Here is a 24,556-nt window from a genome sequence, read left to right on the forward strand (position 1 = left end):
GGTTCAGCTTGTGGCCAGGAGGTGGGTCAAGTTGTAGAACATGGATACTTGCTCTATAATCTTGTGGCAGAGTGGCAGGGAGGAGGGTTCCCCAAAAACTGGGGAGTCCTTGCCAAAAATGTAGTAAAGGCACTGTCCACTGAAGGAAGGGCATCAAAGCAAAGATGTTTAGTAGTCAGTAATAAAGGTTTCAGAAGCCTTTATTAAAGGGTAGTGTGAGTCTCACCATAGATCAGGGTTCTGAATCTATGGGTACATGGTCCACACACCTCAGGGGCTGCCCTGGGACAGTCACTGCTCAACACACAGGCCTGGAATGTCAGATGTTACAGCTGGGCATCCTCACAGCACCTGTTGTCTCTGAAAACTTCAAATATTGGCACTGTTTAATCTACTAGAGAACAAAACAGAGAGACAAAACTAAACACCTATAACAGTAATACTAACTATGCTCAGCTCTGAAAAACTTACCTCCTGGGCCTTATTACCTGCATCGTAGCAATGACTGTATTTGCCACCCAGCAGGCTCCAGCCAGTTTGATCTGCATTAAACGCACCCCTCTGTGTGCTGGCTCTTCACAGCGTGATATTTACGATGCACAGCAGCTGTCTCCTATCAGACAATCTTAACGGGTATAACAAGGACTCTGATTTATTTAACGAGCAGCTAATGTTTCTGTTTAGATTGAAAGCCTTGAAGATGAAGGGAATGTAGTGGTTCAGATGTACAAGCTGATTGAACAATATCAGGTTCCCACACCTCCCGAAGACTTTGCTGTTTTTGTCACTATGAAGCCATCCATTGTTGCTGTTCGGAATGCCATTGATAAATCCGTGGGTGACAGAGAAACAAAGATTAAGCAATTTTGTGTGCATCTGGGCAGAGATCTTGAGGATCTAAGCAATGAAGTGAATGAAATAAAGCTGCTAGCACAGGTAAGCTGAAGCAGGATTTAAAAATCTGTGTAAAGGCTGACTATTCCATTTTAATAAACCATTTAGAAAGCATATTTCATTTTAATCTGGTTTAACTTTTGTTTTTTTATGGCTTAATTCTCTGAGCTGCTATTGAAAACTGAAAGTGTTTCTGAACCTCTCTTAGATACCGAATAAATTCTAGGCCATTGCAACTAAAGCATGTATGCAATATTGAATTCTCCTTCTGCTGGTTTCTATTTATTATTATGAAATGAGTGTTTTTATAACCTGTTAGCATATTTTATAGTTATTGTGACAATTTTAGGGTTTGCTTAGCCGCATATTAGAAAATTCCCCCTTAGAAAGAGGTAGAGTATAAATTGATAAATGATAAAGAAGAATGTTTGATTAACTTGCATCAATTTTCCTATACAAAAGATGCAAGAGGAATTATTTTAAGAACTTAGACTAGACATCCGGATGATTCTTTTTTTTTAATTTTTAAATTTTATTTTATTTATTTTTTATACAGCAGGTTCTTATTAGTTATCTATTTTATACATATTAGTGTACACATGTCAATCCCAATCTCCCAATTAATCCGACCACCCTGCCACCAATTTCCCCCCTTGGTGTCCATACGTTTGTTCTCTACATCTGTGTCTATTTCTGCCTTGCAAACCATTTCATCTGTACCATTTTTCTAGATTCCACATAAATGCGTTAATATACGCTATTTGTTTTTCTCTTTCTGACTTACTTCACTCTGTATGACAATCTCTAGGTCCATCCACACCTCTACAAATGACCCAATTTTGTTCCTTTTTACGGCTGAGTAATATTCCATTGTATATATGTACCACATCTTCTTTATCCGTTTGTCTGTCGATGGGCATTTAGGTTGCTTCCATGAACTGGCTATTGTAAATAGTGCTGCAATGAATATTGTGGTGCATGTGTCTTTTGGAATTATGGTTTTCTCTGGGCATATGCCCAGTAATGGGATTGCTGGGTCATATGGTAATTCTATTTTTAATTTTTTAAGGAACCTCCATACTGTTCTCCATAATGGCTACATCAATTTACATTCCTGCCAAGAGTGCATGAGGGTTCCCTTTTCTCCATACCCTCTCCAGCATTTTTTCTTTGTAGATTTTCTGATGATTCCCATTCTAACCGGTGTGAGGTGATACCTCATTGTAGTTCTGATTTGCATTTCTCTAATAATTAGTGATGTTGAGCAGCTTTTCATGTGCCTCTTGGATCTGTATGTCTTCTTTGGAGAGATGTCTATTTAGGTCTTCTGCCCATTTTTTAATTGGGTTGTCTGTTTTTTGTAATATTGAGCCACATGAGCTGCTCATATAATTTGGAGATTAATCCTTTTCTGCTTTGTTTGCAAATATTTTCTCCCATTCTGAGGGTTATCTTTTCATCTTGTTTATAGTTTCCTTTGCTGTGCGAAAGCTTTTAAGTTTAATTAGGTCCCATTTCTTTATTTTTGTTTTTATTTCTGTTAGTCTAGGAGGTGGGTCAAAAAAGGTCTTGCTGTGATTTTTGTCAAAGAGTGTTCTTCCTATGTTTTCTTCTAAGAGTTTTATAGTGTCCAGTCTCACATTTAGGTCTCTAATCAAATTTGAGTTTATTTTTGTGTATGGTGTTAGGGAGTGTTCTAATTTCATTCTTTTACATGTAGCTGTCCAGTTTTCCTAGCAACACTTAATGAAGAGATGGTCTTTTCTCCGTTGTATATCCTTGCCTCCTTTGTCATAGATTAGTTGAACATAGGTGTGTGGGTTTCCCTCTGGGCTTTCTATCCTGTTCCATTGATCTATATTTCTGTTTGTGTGCCAGTACCATATTGTCTTGATTACTGTAGCTTTGTAGTACAGTCTGAAGTCCTCCAGCTCCTTTTTTTGCCCTCAAGATTGCTTTGGTTATTCAGGGTCTTTTGTGTCTCCATACAAATTTTAAGATTTTTTTGTTCTATTCTGTGAAAAATGCCATTGGTAGTTTGATAGGTATTACATTGAATCTGTAGATTGCTTTGGGTAGTATAGTCATTTTCATAATATTGATTCTTCCAATCCAAGAACATGGTATATCTCTCCATCTGTTTGTGTCATCTTTGATTTCTTTCATCAGTGTCATATAGTTTTTGGGTACAGGTCTTGACCTCCTTAGGTAGGTTTATCCTTAGGTATTTTATTCTTTTTGTTGCAATGATGAATGGGATTGTTTCCTTAATTTCTCTTTCTGATCTTTCATTGTTAGTATATAGGAATGCAAGAGATTTCTGTGCATTAATTTGGTATCCTGCAACTTTACCAAATTCATTGATTAGCTCTAGTAATTTTCTGGTGGCATCTTTAGGATTATCTATGTATAGTATCATGTCATCTGCAAACAGTGATAGTTTTACTTTTTCTTTTCCAATTTGTATTCTTTTATTTCTTTTTCTTCTCTGATTGCCATGGCTAGGAATTCCAAAACTATCTTGAATAATAATAGCAACCGTGGACACTCTTGTCTTGTTCCTGGTCTTAGAGGAAATGCTTTAAGTTTTTCACCATTGAGAATGATGTTTGCTGTGGGTTTGTCATATATGGCCTTTATTATGTTGAGGAAGGTTCCCTCTGTTCCCACTTTCTGGAGAGTTTTTATCATAAATGGGTGTTGAATTTTGTCAAAAGCTTCTTCTACATCTATTGAGATGATCATATGGTTTTTATTCTTCAGTCTGTTAATATGATGTATCACATCGATTGATTTGCATATATTGAATCCCACTTGATCATGGTGTATGATTCTTTTAATGTGTTGTTGGATTCTGTTTGCTAGTATTTTGTTGAGGATTTTTGCATCTATATTCATCAGTGATATTGGTCTGTAATTTTTCTTTTTTTCTAGTATCTCTGTCTGGTTTTTGTATCAGGGTGATGGTGGCCTCGTAGAATGAGTTTGGGAGTTTTCCTTCTTCTGCAATATTTTGGAAGACTTTGAGAAGGATGGGTGTTAGCTCTTCTCTAAATGTTTGATAGAATTCACCTGTGAAGCCATCTGGTCCTGGACTTTTGTTTGTTGGAAGATTTTTATTCACAGTTTCAATTTCATTACTTGTGAATGGTCTGTTCATATTTTCTCTTTCTTCCTGGTTCAGTCTTGGAAGCTTATACCTTTCTAAGAATTTGTCCATTTCTTCCAGGTTGTCCATTTTATTAGCATAGAGTTGCTTGTAGTAGTCTCTTAGGATGCTTTGTATTTCTGTGGTGTCTGTTGTAACTTCTCCTTTTTCATTTCTAATTTTATTGATTTGATTCCTCTCCCTCTTTTTCTTGATGAGTATAGCTAATGGTTTATCAATTTTGTTTATCTTCTCAAAGAAGCTTTTAGTTTTATTGATCTTTGCTATTGTTTTCTCTGTTTCTATTTTATTTATTTCTGCTCTGATCTTTATGATTTCTTTCCTTCTAATAACTTTAGGTTTTGTTTGTTTTTCTTTCTCTAGTTCCTTTAGGTGTAAGGTTAGACTGTTTATTTGAGATTTTTCTTGTTTCTTGAGGTAGGAATGTATTGCTACAAACTTCCCTCTTAGACCTGCTTTTGCTGCATCCCATAGGTTTTAGATTGTCATGTTTTCGTTGTCATTTGTCTCTAGGTATTTTTTTATTTCCTCTTTGATTTCTTCAGTGATCTCTTGGTTATTTAGTAGTGTATCATTTAACCTCCACGTGTTTGTGTTTTTTATGTGTTTTTCCTGTAATTGATTTCTAATCTCATAGCGTTGTGGTTGTAAAAGATGCTTGATATGATTTCAGTTTTCTTAAATTTACCAAGGCTTGATTTGTGACCCAAGATGTGATCTATCCTGGAGAATGTTCTATGAGCACTTGAGAAAAAATTGTATTCTGTTGTTTTTGGATGGAATGTCCTATACATATCAATTAAGTCCATCTTGTTTAATGTGTCCTTTAAAGCTTGTGTTTCCTTATTTATTTTCATTTTTGATGATTTGTCCATTGGTGAAAGTGGGGTGTTAAAATCCCCTACTATTATTGTGCTACTGTCGATTTACCCTGTTATGTTATGTATTGAGGCGCTCCTATGTTGGCTGCATAAATATTTACAATTGTTATATCTTCTTCTTGGATTGATCCCTTGATCATTATGTAGTGTTCTTCCTTGTCTCTTATAATAGTCTTTATTTTAAAGTCTATTTTGTCTGATATGAGAATTGCTACCCCAGCTTTCTTTTGATTTCCCTTTGCATGGAATATCTTTTTCCATCCCCTCACTTTCAGTCTGTATGTGTCCCTAGGTCTGAAGTGGGTCTCTTGTAGACAGCATATATATGGGTCTTGTTTTTGTATCCATTCAGTGAGTCTGTGACTTTTGGTTGGAACATTTAATCCATTTACATTTAAGGTGATTATCAGTATGTATGTTCATATTACCATTTTTCTTAATAGAGAAGTTTCTTTACCATTTGTTGTAGAGCTGGTTTGGTGATGCTGAATTCTCTTAGCTTTTGTTTGTCTCTAAAGCTTTTGATTTCTCCATCAATTCTGAATGAGGTCCTTGCCAATTAGAGTAATCTTGGTTGTAGGTTCTTCCCTTTCACATCTTTAAATATATCATGCCTCTCCCTTCTGGCTTGTAGAGTTTCTGCTGAGAAATCCGCTGTTAACCTTATGGGAATTCCCTTGTATGTTATTTGTCATTTTTCCCTTGTTTCTTTTAATAATTTTTCTCTGTCTTTAATTTTTGTCAGTTTGATTACTATGTGTCTTGGCATGTTTCTCCTTGGGTTTATCCTGCCTGGGACTCTGCGCTTCCTGGACTTTGGTGGCTATTTCCTTTCCCATGTTAGGGAAGTTTTCAACTATAATCTCCTCAAATATTTTCTCGGGTCCTTTCTCTCTCTCTTCTCCTTCTGGGACCCCTATACTGTGAATATTTGTGTTTTTAATGTTGTCCCAGAGGTCTCTTAGGCTGTCTTTATTTCTTTTCATTTTTTTTTTCTTTCTTCTGTTGTGCAGCAGTGAATTCCACCATTCTGTCTTCCAGGTGACTTATCCATTCTTCTGCCTCAGTTATTCTGCTATTGATTCCTTCTAGTGTATTTTTCATTTCAGTTATTGTATTGTTCATCTCTGTTTGTTTGTTCTGTAATTCTTCTAGGTCTTTGTTCTTTAATTCTTCTAGGTCTTTGTTAAACATTTCTTTCATCCCCTGTATCTTTCCCTCCATTCTTTTTCTGAGGTCCTGGATCATTTTCACTATCATTATTCTGAATTCTTTTTCTGGAAGGTTTCCTATCTCCACTTCATTTAGTTGTTTTTCTGGGGTTTTATCTTGTTCCTTCATCTGGTACATATGTCATTTTGTCTGTCTTTCTGTGAATGTAGTTTTCATTCCATAGGCTGCAGAATTGTAGTTCTTGCTTCTGCTGTCTGCCCTCTGGTGGATGAAGCTATCTCTGTTTTTACTTTTGTATTGAAGTATTTTTGTATTTTTGCACAGAGGAAGCTGTACATAAGTGTAATAAGTGTACAAGTCAGTGAGTTTTCAGAAAGTGAACACATCCATGTGTCCACTACTGAGATGAAGAACTATTGCTATTGCCATCCTTAGTGTCTCCCCTAGTCACTAACCCTTCCTTCCTCTCCAAAGGCAGCCACTACCTTGAATTCTAAAGCCATAAATTGGTTTTGCCTTTTTATGAACTTCAATTAAATAGAATCATACCTTTATTGTAAATTGTAATCATTCCATTTTTTGGGGGTGTGTGTGTGCTGCATTGGGTCTTCATTGCTGTGTGCAGGCTTTCTCTAGTTTCAGCGAGCAGGGACTACTCTTCATTGTGGTGTGCAAGCTTCTCATTGTGGTGGCTTCTCTTGTTGAGGAGCATGGGCCCTAGGCACACAGGCTAAGTAGTTGTGGCCCATGGGCTTAGTTGCTCCGTGGCATGTGGGATCTTCCTGGACCAGGTTTCGAACCTGTGTCCCCTGAATTGGCAGGCAGATTCTTAACCACTGAGCCACCAGGGAAGTCCCATAAATTGTAATTATTCCTTTATTGTAAAATGATAATTTTCCTTATATCATATTTTCTTCTTTCTTTTCCATATTGTATTCACCTCTCCTTACCTGAAGTCACGTTAGCTGAAACAAATGTAATAAATGAAAACAGATGAGGGAAAATGTATTAGGTATTCTTTAAAAGCAATATTATCCCCAAGTTACTTCTTTATACATTTCTGTAATTTTTACAATGTATATGCATTGCTTTAAATACAGAAAAACAACAATTTTAATATATTTTCTAAAAATTAGAGTGAAAAGAGAATTAGAAGAAATATTTTTTGAAAATGTTTATTAATTCATTTATTTTGATGGTATACATCAAAATAAGAATGAGTAATCAAAACCTATCTTAATTTTACAGGATCCACAGATTTTGGATATTAACGCTGACCAAGACAAAGTAAACGTCATGTTGAATGATCTGCAGTCAGTTCTAGATGATCTTCAAAAACGTGCATTTCAGTATAAATCCTATCAGAAGAATTTTAAGGTAATGACAGCTCTACACATATGTTTCTAAAATATGTGCATAGAAATGGCATTGGTGCATACGCATTTTCAATAATGTGACTGTAAGTATTCAATGTTTGGACACCAATGTGCTAGTCACTGTGCTGGAACAATCTGAAATACAAAATATGACATGTTCTCTGCCTGTGAAGTGTTTAAAGATTAGTACACAGGTTAGACAAAATGTCTTTCTAATTAAAAAGTAATTGTGAATTTTAGACAAACCCTCAGACCAGGGACTGTAGCTTCTATGTTAAAATGTATGTGGATTTTTAAATGTGGTCAATTAAAACCCCTCTATTCTTCCTTAAATAATATTCAAGCTTCTTTTACATTCATGTGTGTATTATGATTCCATCAATATTGCCTAATTTGCCCTGGTTTGATGTGCCAGTTTGATGAAAGAAGACAATTTGGCTAAGCCAGGGCAAAGATGGATACAAAAAGGGTAGGTTTAAAAAGCTAAAAGATATGCCTCAAAAAAATGAAGAGAAATGAGTGAGAGATATAAGTGCTCTGAACAGCTATTAGAGAGACCAAAAAGAAAAGAAAATAGAAAAGATTCCTAGGATCAAATCCAGAGGGCCACCAGCAATGAGGGAGGGGTTAATCAGTTCCCCAAAAGTTTCAGCGGAGTGCATGGACCTCACATGGGGATGCACCTGTCTCTTCCATAGCCCCAAATGGATGGCCAGAAAGTGGTCTGAGCAGTCTGAGTGTCCACTCCAGATCCCAGGGCTTGGTGGAGCAACCTGCAAAATAATGACCTGGCACTAGACAATGCAACTGGTACAATACTTGATTCAGGAGGTTTGTGCATGAGAGAATTAGGGTTCATAGTTTTTCCCAGATTAGTTAACTGACCTGTAAGACAGGAAAGTATGCAGTAGGACGGGAGCTGTGGCGGAAATATTGCTTGATAAAGGCTATAACTAACAGGTGGGCACTCTTGGGTCAGAAAGAATAGCCTTTCTTGAGCCAGAGCCTGAAATAGAAGTGTGTCTCCCTCCTTCCACGTTCCATATCTATACTTTACGATCCTTTAGGATCACCTCATATCAACCTTCCTCTGCAGCTCTCAGTCATTAGGAGGATAGGAGTGAAGGCCTAACTGGCCTAGGAAATCATCTCTAATTCTTAATGAAGTCAAGGCCAGATCCCTAATGTCAGGGTAATGCTAGCCTTGTAAAATGAGTTTGGTAGTGTTCCCACCTCTTCAATTTTTTTGGAAAAGTTTGAGAAATATTGGCATTAATTCTTTTTTCTCCCCCCAAATGTTTGGTAAAATTTACCAGTGAAGTCATCTGGTCCTGGGCTTTTCTGTGCTGGGAGGTTTTGGATTACTCATTCAATCTCCTTATCCTTATTGGTCTGTTCAGATTTTCTGTTTCTTCCTTATTCAGTCTTGGTGGGCAGTATGTTTCTAGCAATTTATACATTTCTTCAAAGGTATACAATTTATTGGCATATACTTATTCAGAGGAGTCTCTTATGATCATATGTATCTCTGAGGTGTAAGGTTTTTTTTTAGCATCTTTATTGGAGTATAATTGCTTTACAGTGGTGTGTTAGTTTCTGCTGTATAACAAAGTGAATCAGCTATACATATATCCCCATATCCCCTCCCTCTTGCATCTCCCTCCCACGCTCCCTATCCCACCCCTCTAGGTAGACAAAAAGTACCGAGCTGATCTCCCTGTGCTATGTGGCTGCTTCCCACTAGCTATTTCTTTTAAATTTGTTAGTGTATATATGTCCATGCCACTCTCTGACTTCGTCCCAGCTTACCCTTCCCCCTCCCCATGTCCACAAGTCCATTCTCTATGTCTGTGTCTTTATTCCTGTCTGCTGCAAGGTTCTTCAGAACCTTTTTTTTTTTTTTAGATTCCATATATATGTGTTAGTGTACGGTATTTGTTTTTCTCTTTCTGACTTACTTCACTCTGTATGACAGACTCTAGGTCCATCCACATCACTACAAATAACTCAATTTCCTTTTTCTTTATAGCTGAGTAATATTCCATTTTATATATTTGTCACAACTTCTTTCATTCATCTGTCCATTCATCTGTTGAAGGACATGTAGGTTACTTTCATGCCATAGCTATTGTAAATACAGCTGCAATGAACATTGTGGTACATGACTCTTTTTGAATTACAGTTTTCTCAGGGTATATGCCCAGTAGTGGGATTGCTGGGTAGTTCTACTCTTAGATTTTAAGGAACCTCCAGACTGTTCTCCATAGTGGCTGTATCAATTTACATTCCCACCAACAGTGCAAGAGGGTTCCCTTTTCTCCACACCTTCTCCAGCATTTATTTGTAGATTTTTGATGATGGCCATTCTGACCGTTGTGAGGTGATACCACACTGTAGTTTTGATTTGCATTTCTCTAATGATTACTGATGTGGAGCATCCTTTCATGTGTTTCTTGGCAATCTGTATATCTTCTTTGGAGAAATGTCTATTTAGGTCTTCTGCCCATTTTTGGATTGGGTTGTTTGTTGTTTGATATTGAGCTGCATGAGCTTCTTGTATATTTTGGAGATTGATCCTTTGTCAGTTGCTTCATTTGCAAATATTTTCTCCCATTCTGAGGGTTGTCTTTTGGTCTTGTTTATGGTTTCCTTTGCTGTGCAAAAGCTTTTAAGTTTCCTTAGGTCTCATGTCTTTATTTTTGTTTTTATTTCCATTTCTCTAGGAGATGGGTCAAAAAGGATCTTGCAGTGATTTATGTCATAAAGTGTTCTGTCTATGTTTTTCTCTAAGAGTTTTATAGTGTCTGGCCTTACATTTAAGTCTTTAATCTATTTTGAGTTTATTTTTGTGTATGGTATTAGGGAGTGTTCATATTTCATTCTTTTACATGTAGCTGTCCAGTTTTCCCAGCACACTTATTGAAGAGGCTGTCTTTTCTCCATTGTATATCCTTGCCTCCTTTATCAAAGATAAGGTGACTATATGTGTGTGGGTTTATCTCTAGGCTTTCTATTCTGTTCCATTGATCTATATTTCTGTTCTTGTGCCACTACCATACTTTCTTGATTACTATACCTTTGTAGTATGGTCTGAAATCTGGGAGGCTGCTTCCTCCAGCTCTGTTTTTCTTTCTCAAGATTGCTTTGACTATTCAGGATCATTTTTGTTTCCATACATATTGTGAAATTTGTGGTTCTAGTTCTGTGAAAAATGCCATTGGTAGTTTGATGGGGATTGCATTGAATCTGTTCATTGCTTTGGGTAGTACAGTCATTTTCACAATGTTGATTCTTCCAATCCAAGAACATGGTATATCTCTCCATCTGTTTGTATCATCTTGAATTTCTTTCATCAGTGTCTTATAGTTTTCTGCATGCAGGTCTTTTGTCTCCTTAGGTAGGTTTATTCCTAGGTATTTTATTCTTTTTGTTGCAATGGTAAATGGAAATGTTTCCTTCATTTCTCTTTCAGATTTTCATCATTAGTGTATAGGAATGCAAGAGATTTCTGTGCATTAGTTTTGTATCCTGCTACTTTACCAAATTCATTGATTAGCTCTAGTAGTTTTCTGGTAGATTAGATCTGGTAGTTTTCTGGTGGCATCTTCAGGATTCTCTATGTATAGTATCATGTCATCTGCAAACAGTGACAGTTTTACTTCTTCTTTTCCGATTTGGATTCCTTTTATTTCTTTTTCTTCTCTGATTGATGTGGCTAAAACATCCAAAACTACATTGAATAATAGTGGTGAGCGTGGACAACCTTGTCTTTTTCCTGATCTTAGTGGAAATGATTTCAGTTTTTCACCATTGAGAATGATGTTGGCTGTAGGTTTGTCATATATGACCTTTATTATCTTTAGGTAAGTTACCTATGCCTACTTTCTGGAGGGTTTTTATCATAAATCAGTGTTTAATTTTGTTGAAAGCTTTTTCTGCATCTATTGAGATGATCATATGGTTTTTATTCTTCAATTTGTTAATATGGTTTATCTCATTTTTGATTTGCATATATTGAAGAATCCTTTCATTCCTGGGATAAACCCTACTTGATCATGCTGTATGATCCTTTTAATGTGCTGTTGGATTCTGTTTGCTAGTATTTTGTTGAGGAATTTTGCATGTATGTTCATCAGTGATATTGGCCTGTAGTTCTTTTTTTGTGACATTTTGTCTGGTTTTGGTATCAGGGTGATGGTGGCCTTGTAGAATGAGTTTGGGAGTGTTCCTGCCTCTGCTATATTTTGGAAGGGTTTGCGAAGGATAGGTATTAGCTCTTCTCTAAATGTTTGATAGAATTTGCCTGTGAAGCCATCTGGACTTTGGTCCTGGACTTTGGTTTGTTGGAAGATTTTCAATCAGTTTCAATTTCAGTGCTTGTGATTGGTCTCTTTATATTTTCTATTTCTTCCTGGTTCAATCTCGGAAGGTTGTGCTTTTCTAAGAATTTGTCCATTTCTTCCAGGTTGTCCATTTTATTGGCATATAGTTGCTTGCAGTAATCTCTCATGATTCTTTGTATTTCTGCAATGTCAGTTGTTACTTCTCCTTTGTCATTTCTAATTCTATCGATTTGAGTCTTCTCCCTTTTTTTCTTGATGAGTCTGTCTAATGGTTTATCAATTTTGTTTATCTTTTCAAAGAAACAGCTTTTAGATTTATTGATCTTTGCTATCATTTCATTCATTTCTTTTTCATTTATTTATGATCTGATCTTTATGATTTCTTTCCTTCTGCTAACTTTGGCTTTTGTTTGTTCTTCTTTCTCTAGTTCCTTTAGATGTAAGGTTAGGTTGTTTATTTAAGGTTTTTCTTGTTTCTTGAGGTAGGATTGTATTGCTATAAACTTCCCTCTTAGAACTGTTTTCGCTGCATACCATAGGTTTTGGGCCATCGTGTTTTCATTGTCATTTTTTTCTAGGTATTTTTTGATTTCCTCTTTGATGTCTTCAGTGAACTCTTGGGTATTTAGTAGTGTATTGTTTAGCCTCCAGGGTTTGTATTATTTACAGATTTTTTTCCTGTAATTGATATGTAGTCTCATAGTTTTGTGGTCAGAAAAGATACTTGATACAATTTCAATTTTCTTAAATTTTCCAAGGCTTGATTTGTGACCCAAGGTATGATCTATCCTGGAGAATGTTCCATGAGCACTTGAGAAGAAAGTGAATTGTTTTGTTTTTGGATGGAATATCCTATAAATATCAGTTAAGTCCATCTAGTTTAATGTGTCCTTTAAAGCTTGTGTTTCCTTATTTATTTTCATTTTTGATTATCTGTCCATTGGTGAAAGTGGGGTGTTAAAGTCCCCTACCATCATTATGTTACTGTCAATTTCCCCTTTTATGGCTGTTAGCATTTGCCTTATGTATTGAGTTGCTCCTATGTTGGCTACATAAATATTTACAACTGTTATATCTTCTTCTTGGATTGATCCCTTGATCGTTATGTAGTGTCCTTCTTTGTCTCTTGTAATAGTCTTTATTTTAAAGTCTATTTTCTCTGATATGAGAATTGCTACTCCAGCTTTCTTTTCATTTCCATTTGCATAGAATGTCTTTTTCCATCCCCTCACTTTCAGTCTGTATGTGTCCCTAGGTCTGAAGTGGGTCTCCTGTAGACAGCATATATATGGGTCTTGTTTTTGTATCCATTCAGTGAGCCTGTGACTTTTGGTTGGAACATTTAAACCATTTACATTTAAGGTATTTATCGATATGTATGTTCCTATTACCATTTTCTTAATTGTTTTGGGTTTGTTATTGTAGGTCTTTTCCTTCTCTTGTGTTTCCTGCCTAGAGAAGTTCCTTTAGCATTTGTTGTAAAGCTGGTTTGGTGGTGCTGAATTCTCTGAGCTTTTGTTTGTCTGTAAAGGTCTTAATTTCTCCATTGAATCTGAATGAGATCCTTGCTGGGTAGAGTAATCTTGGTAGTAGGTTTTTCCCTTTCATCACTTTAAGTATATCCTGCCACACCCTTCTGGCTTGCGGAGTTTCTGCTTAAAGTTCAGCAGTTAACCTTATGGGGATTCCCTTGTATGTTATTTGTTGCTTTTCCCTTGCTGATTTTAATATTTTTCTTTGTATTTAATTTTTGACAGTTTTATTAATATGTGTCTTGGCATGTTTCTCCTTGGATTTATCCTTTATGGGACTCTCTGCACTTCCTGGACTTGACTGACTATTTTCTTTCCCATATTAAGGAAGTTTTCAACTATAATCTCTTCAAATATTTTCTCATTCCCTTCCTTTTCCCTTCTTCTTCTGGGACCCTTATAATTTGAATGTTGATGCACTCAATGTTGTCCCAGAGGTCTCTGAGACTGTCCTCAATTCTTTTCATTCTCTTTTATTTATTCTGCTCTACGGTACTTATTTCCACTATTTTATCTTCCAGGTCACTTATCCATTCTGTCTCAGTTATTCTGCTATTGATTCCTTCTAGAGAATTTTTAATTTCATTTATTGTGTTGTTCATCATTCTTTGTTTGCTCTTTAGTTTTCCTAAGTCCTTGTTAATCCTTTCTTTTATTCTCCATTATATTTCCAAGAGTTTGGATCATCTTTACTATTTTTACTCTGAATTCTTTTTCAGGTATACTGCCTATTTCCTCTTCATTTGTTTGGTCTGGTGAGGTTTTACCTTGCTCCTTCAACTGCTGTATATTTCTCTCTCTTCTCATTTTGCTTAATTTACTGCATTTGGGGTCTCCACTTCACAGGCTGCTGGTTCGTACTTCCCATTGTTTTTGGTGTCTGCCTCCAGTGGGTAAAGTTGGTTCAGTGGGTTGTGTAGGCTTCCTGGTGGAGGGGAGTGGTGCCTGTGTTCTGGTGGATGAGGCTGGATCTTGTCTTTCTGGTGGGCAGGACCACCCTGTGTTTCAGGGTGTCTGTGAACTTATTATGATTTTAGACAGTCTCTCTGCTAATGGGTGGGGCTGTGTTCCTTTCTTGCTAGTTCTTTGGCATGGGTGTCCAGCACTGGAGCTTGCTGGTCATTGAGTGGATCTAGTTCTTAGCATTGAGACGGAGATCTCTGGGAGAACTCTCGCTGATTGATATTACTGTGGCCAGGAGGTCTCTGGTGGTCCAGTGTCCTGACTCTGGTCTCCCACCTCAGAGCCTCAGGCCTGACACCCAGCCAGAGCACCAAGACCCTGTCAGCCACATGGCTCAAAAGAAAATGGAGGAAAGAAAGAAAAATAAAATAAAGTTATTAAAATAAAAATTTTTTTGTTAAAATTAAAAAAATTAAATAAAGAAAGAAGAGAGCAACCAAACCAATAAACAAATCCACCTATAAAAAGAAGCACTAAAACCTAAACTAAAGGAAAAAAAATCAAACAGACAGAACCCTAGAACAAATCGTAAAAGCAAACCTATACAGACAATATCTCCAAAGAAGCATACAGATACACACTCACAAAAAGAGAAAATGGAAAACATATATATATATATGAAAAACAAAGGAAGAGAGCAACCAAATCAATAAACAAATCTAATGATAGTAAGCTCTATATACTAAACTAAGATAAACATAAAACCAGAAATAAGTTAGATGCAGAAAGCAAACCCCAAGTCTACATTTGCTCTCAAAGTCCACCGCCTCAATTATGAGATGATTTGTTGTCTATTCAGGTATTCCACAGATGCAGGGTACATCAAGTTGATTGTGGAGATTTAATCCGCTGCTTCTGAGGCTGCACAGAGAAATTTCCCTTTCTCTTCTTTGTTCACACAGCTCCTGGGGTTCAGTTTTGGATTTGGCCCCACCTCTGCATGTAGGTCACCCTCTGGTGTCTGTTCTTTGCCCAGACAGGAGGAGGTTAAAGGAGAAGCTGATTAGGGAGCTCTGGCTCACTCAGGCCTGGGATAGGGAGGGGTACAGAATGCAGGGCGAGCCTGCGGCGGCAGAGACCAGCCTGACGTTGCACCAGCCTGAGGCGTGCCATGTGTTCTCCCGGGGAAGTTGTCCCTTCATCACGGGACCCTGGCAGTGGCGGATTGCACAGGCTCCCAGGAGGGGAGGTGTGGATAGTGACCTGTTCTTGCACACAGGCTTTATGGTGGCTGCAGCAGCAGCCTTAGCATTTCATGCCTGTCTCTGGTGTCTGCACTGATAGCTGCGGCTCGCGCCCGTCTCTGGAGCTCATTTAGGCAGTGCTTTGAATCCCCTCTCCTTGCGCACCCCGAAACAATGGTCTCTTGCATCTTAGGTAGTTCCAGACTTTTTCCCAGACTCCCTCCTGGCTAGCTGTGGCACAATATCCCCCTTAAGGCTGTGTTCACACAGCCAACCCCCGTCGTCTCCCTGGGATCTGATCTTGAAAGCCCGAGCCTCAGCTCCCAGCCCCAACTCACTCCAGCAGGGTTCCACTGGTGAAGGGGTTTCCTACTGTGCGGAAATATTTCCTCCTTCACAGCTCCCTCCTCGATGTGCAGGTCCTGTCCCTATTCTTTGTCTCTGTTTCGTCTTTTTTCGTTTTCCCTACCTGGGTACGTGAGGAGTTTCTTGCCTTTTGGGAAGTCTGATGTCTTCTGCCAGTGTTCAGTAGGTGTTTTGTAGGAGTTGTTCCACATGTAGATGTATTTTTTATGTACTTGTGGGGAGGAAGGTGATCTGCACGTCTTACTCCTCTGCCATCTTGAAGGGCCCCCTGAGGTATAGATTTTAATGTCTCCTCTTTCATTTCTGATTTTATTTCTTTGCATCATCTCTCTTTTTTTTCTTAGTCTAGCTAAAGGTTTGTTTATCTTTTCAGAAAAAAAGCTCTTAGTTTCATTGATCTTTTCTATTGTTTTTCTGTTCTCTATTTTTTTTATTTCCACCCTGATCCTTGTTATTTCCTTTCTTCTGCTAACTCTGGGCTTAGCTTGTTCTCCTTTTCTAGTTCTTTGTTGTGTAAAGTCAAGTTGTTTATTTGAGGTCTTTCTATTTTCTTAATATATCCATTTATTACTATAAACTTCCCTCTCAGAACTACTTTTGCAGCATCTCATCGGTTTTGGTGTGCTGTGTTTCCATTTTTATTTGTTTCAAGATATTTATTTTTATTTCCCTTTGATTTCCTCTATAAGCCATTGGTTGTTCAGGAGTGTGGTGTTTAGTTTCCAAATATTTGTAAATTTTCCATCTTTCCTCTTGTTGTTGATTTCTATTTTCATACCATTGTAGCTGGAAAAGATAATATGATTTCAGACTTTTTAAACTTGTTAAGACTTCTTTTGTGGCCTATCATATGATCTATCCTGGGGAATGTTCTGCATGCACTTGAAAAGAATGTGTATTTTGCTGCTATTGTATGCAATGTTTAAAGCCCCAGCTTATGGCAAAGCTCACAGTTTCTGTGCAACCAACCTCCTGGAGATTTTCCCACCTCCAAGGCATGAAAACAGCTTCTTCAGATTTTCTTGCAACCTTTCTCTGTCTAGGGTTCATATACAGTCCACTGGGTTAGAAATAGGTAAGAAACTAGGCTGTTCACTCCATCTTTAATCTCCCCATTCCCTCCACCAACTACCACACAAACATCCTCTCCCTCTTCTATCATCTAAGATATAAGCCCTAAAGGATATCATTGCCTCTAAAGACTCATCTGTTTACCCAATAGACCAGACAGGTATATACATGTATGATCCAACTTGAGAAAGAATGCCCTTAGCACTCTTGTAATATTTGTGTCTTTGGAAAATTTCTAAGTTCTAAGGAAATATAAAGAATTATATTTTGTCACTCAAATAGAAATCTGAATATACATGGGGTTTTGTGATTTGTTTTTTCATTGTTTCTGTCTCTCCTTTTCTTTCCCCATTTGGGTCCCACCCATATTCTGCTAAGGTGTCACTGTATCAAAAATTATTGATAGGAAGATAACATAAGATCTCTATATCAGAAAATTAAATAGTACATTTTGCTTATTATATTTTAAAAGGTAGAAGTGTCCAAGTTTGAAGCTTTGGAAGAAGTTAGTGCTGAATTGAAGCTCAAACAATTGCTCTGGGATTCTTTATCTGAATGGGATCAACTCCAACAAGAATGGTTACAGGTAAAAAAAAAACAACAACTTTCATTTCTTAAATCATTTTTGTATTATTTAACCTTAGAAACCTAATGGTATGAATTATAGTTTTTTAAAAAAATAAGCTGGTGTATTCTTAATTTCAGCAAAACATGCAGTGTTATTTTATGGGAATTATTATCAGCTTTCTGGTGAAATGCACAAAGGTCTTTCTGCCACATAAGTCTTTAAGTACCACAGAGAAGACTACATTATTGTAAGGCAGGTTTCTCAGGTCCTCCAAATAAGATAACTAAATGAAGGAGTCATCAAAGGACCTCACAGCATGGCATTTAACTTCTTTGTGGTTTCTGAACACAATGTTGTCCCAACACACTACAGCCAAGTGTTATTAAGGTTTGTAGGATTTTATTCATGATCTACACACATTAGATTTCTGTTAGCCTAGGTTCTGTTTTTATTGTCCTTTTTTTAATTAATTAATTTATTTATTTATTTTTATAATATTGTGAAAGAACTTGACTCATTGAAGGAACATGGTAAGTGTTTTTTTTTTTTTTTTAGATGTTGGGGTAGGAGTTTAATTAATTAATTTATTTTTGCTGTGTTGGGTCTTCGTTTCTGCGCGAGGGCTTTCTCTAGTTGTGGCAAGTGGGGGCCACTCTTCATTGCAGTGTGCGGGTCTCTCATTATTGCAGCCTCTCTTGTTGCAGAGCACAGGCTCCAGACGCGCAGGCTCAGTAGTTGTGGCTCATGGGCCCAGCCGCTCCACGGCATGTGGGATCCTCCCAGACCAGGTCTCGAACCCGTGTCCCCTGCATTAGCAGGCAGATTCTCAACCACTGCGCCACCAGGGAAGCCCTTATTGTCCTTTTAAAAAAAAAAAAAAAAGAAAGAAAGAAAGAAAGCCCTTTTGTTCCCTGTGATAGAATAGAATCCCAGTAATGAGATCCAGGATCTTCCCTTGAGAGCTTAATAGTAAATTCTAGTAATAGTAAATTAGGGGACCAGGTATCATAGGGTTTGGTTATTAGGGTCTACCCTTGCGTTCAAACCTTAACAAGTGTCAACCCTCTAGGAGGCAGAATAGATGACCATCTGTTCTTTCAAGTGTGATATGGACATGTAAGAAATACCATCAACTTCACAAATATTGTTTTACACTTGCTTGTTCAGCTTCCCTATGCTGGTGCCTATAATTAGAAGTCACATATCTGGGCACAGTGATGCAAGAATGTTTCCCAGATAATGTTCTAGGTACAGTAGATACCAGTGGAGAATAAAAAGGACAAAGTCCAAACCCTCACAGAATTTACCTTTCGGTGGAGAAAGTGGAAAATAAACAAACATATATATACTATTATATCAGAGAATTTTAAGTGCTTTTGTGTAACTCATTTATCACTTATCTCAGAATTAGAAAATGCTCCTGAGTAGTAAAGAAGAAGCTTAGAGAGTTTTCTGATTACCACCATAGATTAGAGCAGTAGCTTCTAAAGTGGGACAAATTTACCATAGGAAGTATACAAAAAGACCCATTAGGGAGCAAAAAGAAAATGTTGAATCCAGAAAAAAAAATGAATGTTTATAAATTTTCTTTTTTTAAAATTGAGGCATATTTGACATGTTAGTTTCAGGTGTAAAATATAATGATCCAATATTTCTGTATATTGCACAGTGATCACCACAATAAGTTCAGTTAACATTTGTCACCTTACATAGTTACAAAACTTTTTTTCTTATGAGAATATTCAAGATCTACTCTCTTAGCAGCTTTCAAATATGCAATACAGTGTTATTAACTATAGTCACTGTGCTGTACATTACATTCCCATGATTTATTTATTTTATAACTGGAAGTTTGTACATTTTGACCTCCTTCACTTATTTCACACACACACACCCCTCCTCTGGAAACTACCAATTTGTTCTGTTTTAGTTGTTTTGTTTTGTTTTGCTTTAGGTTCTACATATGAGTTATTCTGTTGTTTTGTTTGCTTTTGGATTCCATATACAAGTGGGGTCATATGGTATTTGTCTTTCTTTGTCTGACTTATTTCACTTTACGTAAAGCCCTCATGGTCCATCTATGTTGTCAAAAATGACAAGGTTTCATTCTTTTTATGGCTGAATAATAGCCTATTGTATACATATACTACATTTTCTTCATCCATTCATCCACTGGTGGCCACTTAGTTTGTTTCCATTTCTTGGCTATTGTAAATAATGCTGCTATGAACTTGGGTGTCTGTATATCTTTTTGAATCAGTGTTTTTGCTTTCTTAGGATAAATAATCAGAAATGGAATTGCTGAATCATATGATAGTTCTATTTTTAATTTTTTGAGGAATCTTAATACTGTTTTCCATATGGCTGTTGTGCCAATTTACATTTCTGTTAGCAATGCACAAGTGTTCCTTTTTCTCCACATCTTTGCCAACACTGGTTCTATTTTGTCTTTCTGATACTAAAATTCTAACAGGAGTGAGGTGGTATTTCATTGTGGTTTTGATTTTAATTTCCCAGTGATTAATGATGTTGAGCATTTTTTCATGTACCTGTTGGACATCTGTTACGTCTTCTTTGGAAAAAATATCTATTCAGATCCTTTGCCCTATTTTTAATCAGGTTGTTTTTCTGCTATTGAGTTCTTTACATATTCTGGATATTAACCCCTTATCAGCTATATAATTTGCAAATTTTTTCTCCCATTAAGTATAGCTTTCCTTTTCATTTTGTTCATGCTTTCCTTTGCTGTGCAGAAGCTTTTTAGTTAGATGTAGTTGCTTATTTTACTTTTGTTGCCTTTGCTTTTGGTGTCAAATCCAAAATATTGTTGCCAAGACCCACCTCAAGGAGCTTATTGCCTATATTTTCTTCTAGGAGTTTTTAGGTTTCAGGTCTTAGGTTCAAATCTTTAATCCATTTTGAGTTATTTTTGTGTGTGGTCCAGTTTCATTCCTTTGCCTCTAGCTGTCCAATTTTCCCAACACCATTTATTGAGAGACTGTCCTTCCCCCATTGTATATTCTTGACTCCTTTCTTGTAAATTAATTGACCATACATGTGTGGGTTTATTTTGGGGCTTTCTCTTCTGTTCCATTAATCTATGTGTCTGTTTTTGTGCCAGTACTATGCTGTTTTGATGACTATAACTTTGGATAGTTGGATAATCTGAAATCAAGGAATTGATACCTCCATCTTTTTTATTCTTTCTCAAGATTGCTTTGGCTATTCTGAGTCTTTTGTGGTTCCATACAAATTTTAGGATTGTTTGTTGTATTTCTGTGAAAAATACCACTGGAATTTTGATAGGGATTGTATTGAATCTGTAGATTTCTTTAGGTGGTATAAACATCTTAACAATATTAATTCTTCCAATCCATGAGCATGGAATATCTTTTCATTTTTACAAATTTTCTATTACCATCAATCCATATGCCCATCTGACATAATATATGTGTACACTTACATGTTTATGTAACTGAGAAATATATTTATAAATACATGCATACATTGGAATATATGTTTAAATCAGTTATATTAAAGGGCTACATGATCAAATAATAGGAGACTACTTGGTGAGACATTTCTAGGTCACAAGAGTAAACATTAGCTATTTGTAACTTTACAATGGTTGGCCCTCTGGAATAAATTACAGGGATTGCAATACTGCATTTGGTGATATGGGAGAAAATGATATGAGTGTAATAAACAAACAATGCCTGATACACTATTAGAAATCTTAATAAGTAGAGCCATTTCCAAAATATAGAGTCAACTTGGTTTAACAACATAGCTATCAAAAAATGTGAGTAGAGTAAAAAAAATTTACTATTTCAAGTTTGCCTTTTATCATATGTCTTAACTTCTTTGTTTTCCCCTCAATTTTCATAGTCTAAATTTGACTGCCTGGATCCAGAATTTCTAAACAGTCAAGTTTCCAAATATGCCAAATTTGTGACTCAATTGGAAAAAGGCTTGCCACCCAACAGTGCAGTGCCCCAGCTAAAAAGTAAGGTGGAAAATATGAAAGAAAAGGTAAGTTTAGTAGAAATTATTTCCAAAACTCCAGGTCAATCAGTTACTACTTGATGCTAATGAGACCAAAGCCAGGAATTCTTCTCTGTTTAAATTAGTCAGCTTTGCAGAGAGAAGAAACAACAGACAAATTCAGCTACTGTATTGCAGAGGCACAGACTGCATCCCTCTCTTCAACTGGCCAAATCATGCAATTGATTTTTATGAGAATTCTAGTTGTTTCTCATTCTCACCAGCACTTGTTATCAATAGGGAGTTTATTTATTTGGTTTGGTTTGGTTTTCATTTTAACCTTTCTAATAAATGTGTGGTACAGTCTCATAATCGTGATGATTTACCTTTTTCTAATGATTAGTAATGTTGAACATCTTTTCCCATGTCCATTTGCCATCCATCTACCTTCTTTGCTGAAATGTCTGTTTGAATATTAGCCCAATTTTTAATTGGGTTGTTTGTTTTGTTATTAGTGAGTTTTCAGAGTTCTCTTTTTTTGGAACTTTAAAATCTATATTTTATTTAATTTTTGACACATAGAGAACAGTGTCCATTGGCAACGATGATCCTTGTTCATTCATTCTTCTGTTGACTCTCAAATAGTAATTAAATAGTACTCAGAAAGTAATGGTAAAAGAGACTACCAGCTTGAAAATTTGTAACACAAATGATATTTGACACACCAAAAAGTTTTTATACATTTTACACAGCAGAAGTTTTTAGAATTTACATTCTAAAGACATTAGGGTCTAACAATTCATAGAAGAACAGCAAAGATTTTTTTTAATTTTTATTTTATATTGGAGTATAGTTGATTAACAATGTTGTGTTATATAGTCATGATATAAGTCCTTTTTCAAATATGTAACTTGAAAATAGTTTTCCCGGTCAGTGGCTTGTCTTTTTAGTCCCTAAACAGTGACTTTCACAGAACAAAAGGCTTAAATTTGATAAAAGTCCAAGTAATATTTTTTTCTTTTACAGATTATCTTTTTAGTATAGAATCTAAAAACTTTTGCCAAACCTAAAGGTCACACAGAGTTTCTTCTATATTTTCTTCTGGAAGTTTTTTAGTGTTGCTTTTTTTTTTAAATTAAAGTATATGATTTGAGTTATTTACATTTTTACATATGGATATTCAGTTGATCCAGAACCATTGTTTGAAAAAAGTATTCTTTCTCCATTGTTTGCCTTTTCATCTTTGTCAAAAGTCAGCTGACCATATTTTTTAGTCTGTTTCTGGACTCTCTATTCTGTTTGGTTGTTCTGTAAGTCTATTCTTTCACTAATACCATGCTCTCTTGATAACTATAGCTAGTAAGTCTTGAAATCAGGTAGTGTTAAGTTCTCCAACTTGTTCTTCTTTTTCACAATTTTGTCAATTCTGATTCCTTTACCTTGTCATGTAAATGTTAGAATTAGCTTATCATATGTATAAAAAATTGCTGGGATTTTGGGTGGACTGTGTCAAATCAATAGATCAATTTCCAGAGAATTGACATCTTAACAAGATTGAATTTTCTAATCTGTTACCTGCCTATCCCTTTATTTAGTTAGGTCTTCTTTTATTTCTTTTCATTAACATTTTGTAATTTTCAGTGTAAAGATTATGCACATATTTAAAACTAAGTATTCTTTTATGGTATCTTAAATTATATTTTTTTTCATTTCAAATTCTAAGTGTTCATTGCTGGTATGTAGGAATACTATTGACCTTTGTATATTGATCTTATATCCTGTGATCTTAATAAATTCACTTTTTAATTTTAGGAGATTTTTGTACATTATTCAGAATTTTCAACATAGAAAATGATTTCAACTGTGAATAAAGACAATTTTATTTCTTCCATTACAATCTGTGTGCCTTTTATTTCTTTTTCTTGCCTTGTTGCACTGGCCAGGATTTACTGTACAATATTGAATAGGAGTGGTGAGAGAAAACATCCTTGTCCTTTTCCATATCTTAGAGGGGAAATATTCAGTCTCTTTTTAAGTATGATGTTAGTCAAATTTTTTTATAGATGCCCTATATTAAGATAACAGTTTCACAGTTTCCTGAGAGGTTTCTTTTTTTTATCATAGATGGGTGTTGATAATTATCAAATGATTTTTCTATGCCTATGATCATATGGTTTTTCTTCTTTAGTCTATTAACATGGTGAATTACATCTATCAGTGGTCAAATATTGAAGCAGGCTTGAATTCCTGAACTGAACCTCACTTGGGTCGTGATGTACTATACTCTTTTATATTGCTGGATTCAAATTACTAATATTATTTGAGGATGTTTTTGCGCCTATATTCATGAGGGACATTGATCTTTAGTTTTCTTTTCTTGTAACATCATTGTGTGGTTATGAGTTAATACTGCCTCATAAAATGACTTGGGGAGTGTTCTTTCCTCTTCTATTTTCTGCAGGAGATTATACAGAATTAGTATTATTTTTCACTTAGATGTTTGGTAGAATTCAAGAGTGAAACTATCCGAGCTTGAAGTTTTCTCTTTTGGAGGAATTTTAACAAAAAATTGAATTTCATTCATACAAAATGATGGACAAACCCACAGCCAATATCATCCTCAATGGTGAAAAACTGAAACCATTTGCACTAAGATCAGGAAAAAGACAAGGTTGCCCACTCTCACCACTATGATTCCAAAACCACTATGATAGTTTTGGAAGTTTTAGCCACAGCAATCAGAGAAGAAAAAGAAAAAAAAGGAATCCAAATCGGAAGAGAAGAAGTAAAGCTGTCACTGTTTGCAGATGACATGATACTATACATACAGAATCCTAAAGATGCTACCAGAAAACTGCTAGAGCTAATCAAGGAATTAGGTAAAGTAGCAGGATACAAAATTAATGCACAGAAATCTCTGGCATTCCTATACACTAATGATGAAAAATCTGAAAGTGAAATTTAGAAAACACTCCCATTTACCATTGCAACAAAAAGAATAAAACATCTAGGAATACACCTACCTAAGGAGACAAAAGACCTGCATGCAGAA

At 36.0% G+C, this 24,556-nt stretch overlaps 1 protein-coding gene across 1 annotated transcript in view; it reads left to right on the forward strand.

The window, feature by feature from the left end:
• The window catches only part of DNAH6 (dynein axonemal heavy chain 6), a gene marked incomplete at both ends in the record, with an annotated part of 289,518 nt that overhangs the window by 81,695 nt on the left and 183,267 nt on the right, over positions 1-24,556 (forward strand). Inside the window, 4 exons of the mRNA XM_082672762.1 lie at positions 685-936; positions 7,366-7,494; positions 17,425-17,538; positions 21,409-21,552. Of these exons, the coding sequence (XP_082528888.1) occupies positions 685-936; positions 7,366-7,494; positions 17,425-17,538; positions 21,409-21,552 (639 nt within the window). The remainder of the gene's footprint in view (positions 1-684; positions 937-7,365; positions 7,495-17,424; positions 17,539-21,408; positions 21,553-24,556) is intronic.

Source organism: Grampus griseus (genome assembly GCF_964374135.1).
Source record: "Grampus griseus genome assembly, chromosome: 15".
Lineage (NCBI taxonomy): Eukaryota > Metazoa > Chordata > Mammalia > Artiodactyla > Delphinidae > Grampus > Grampus griseus.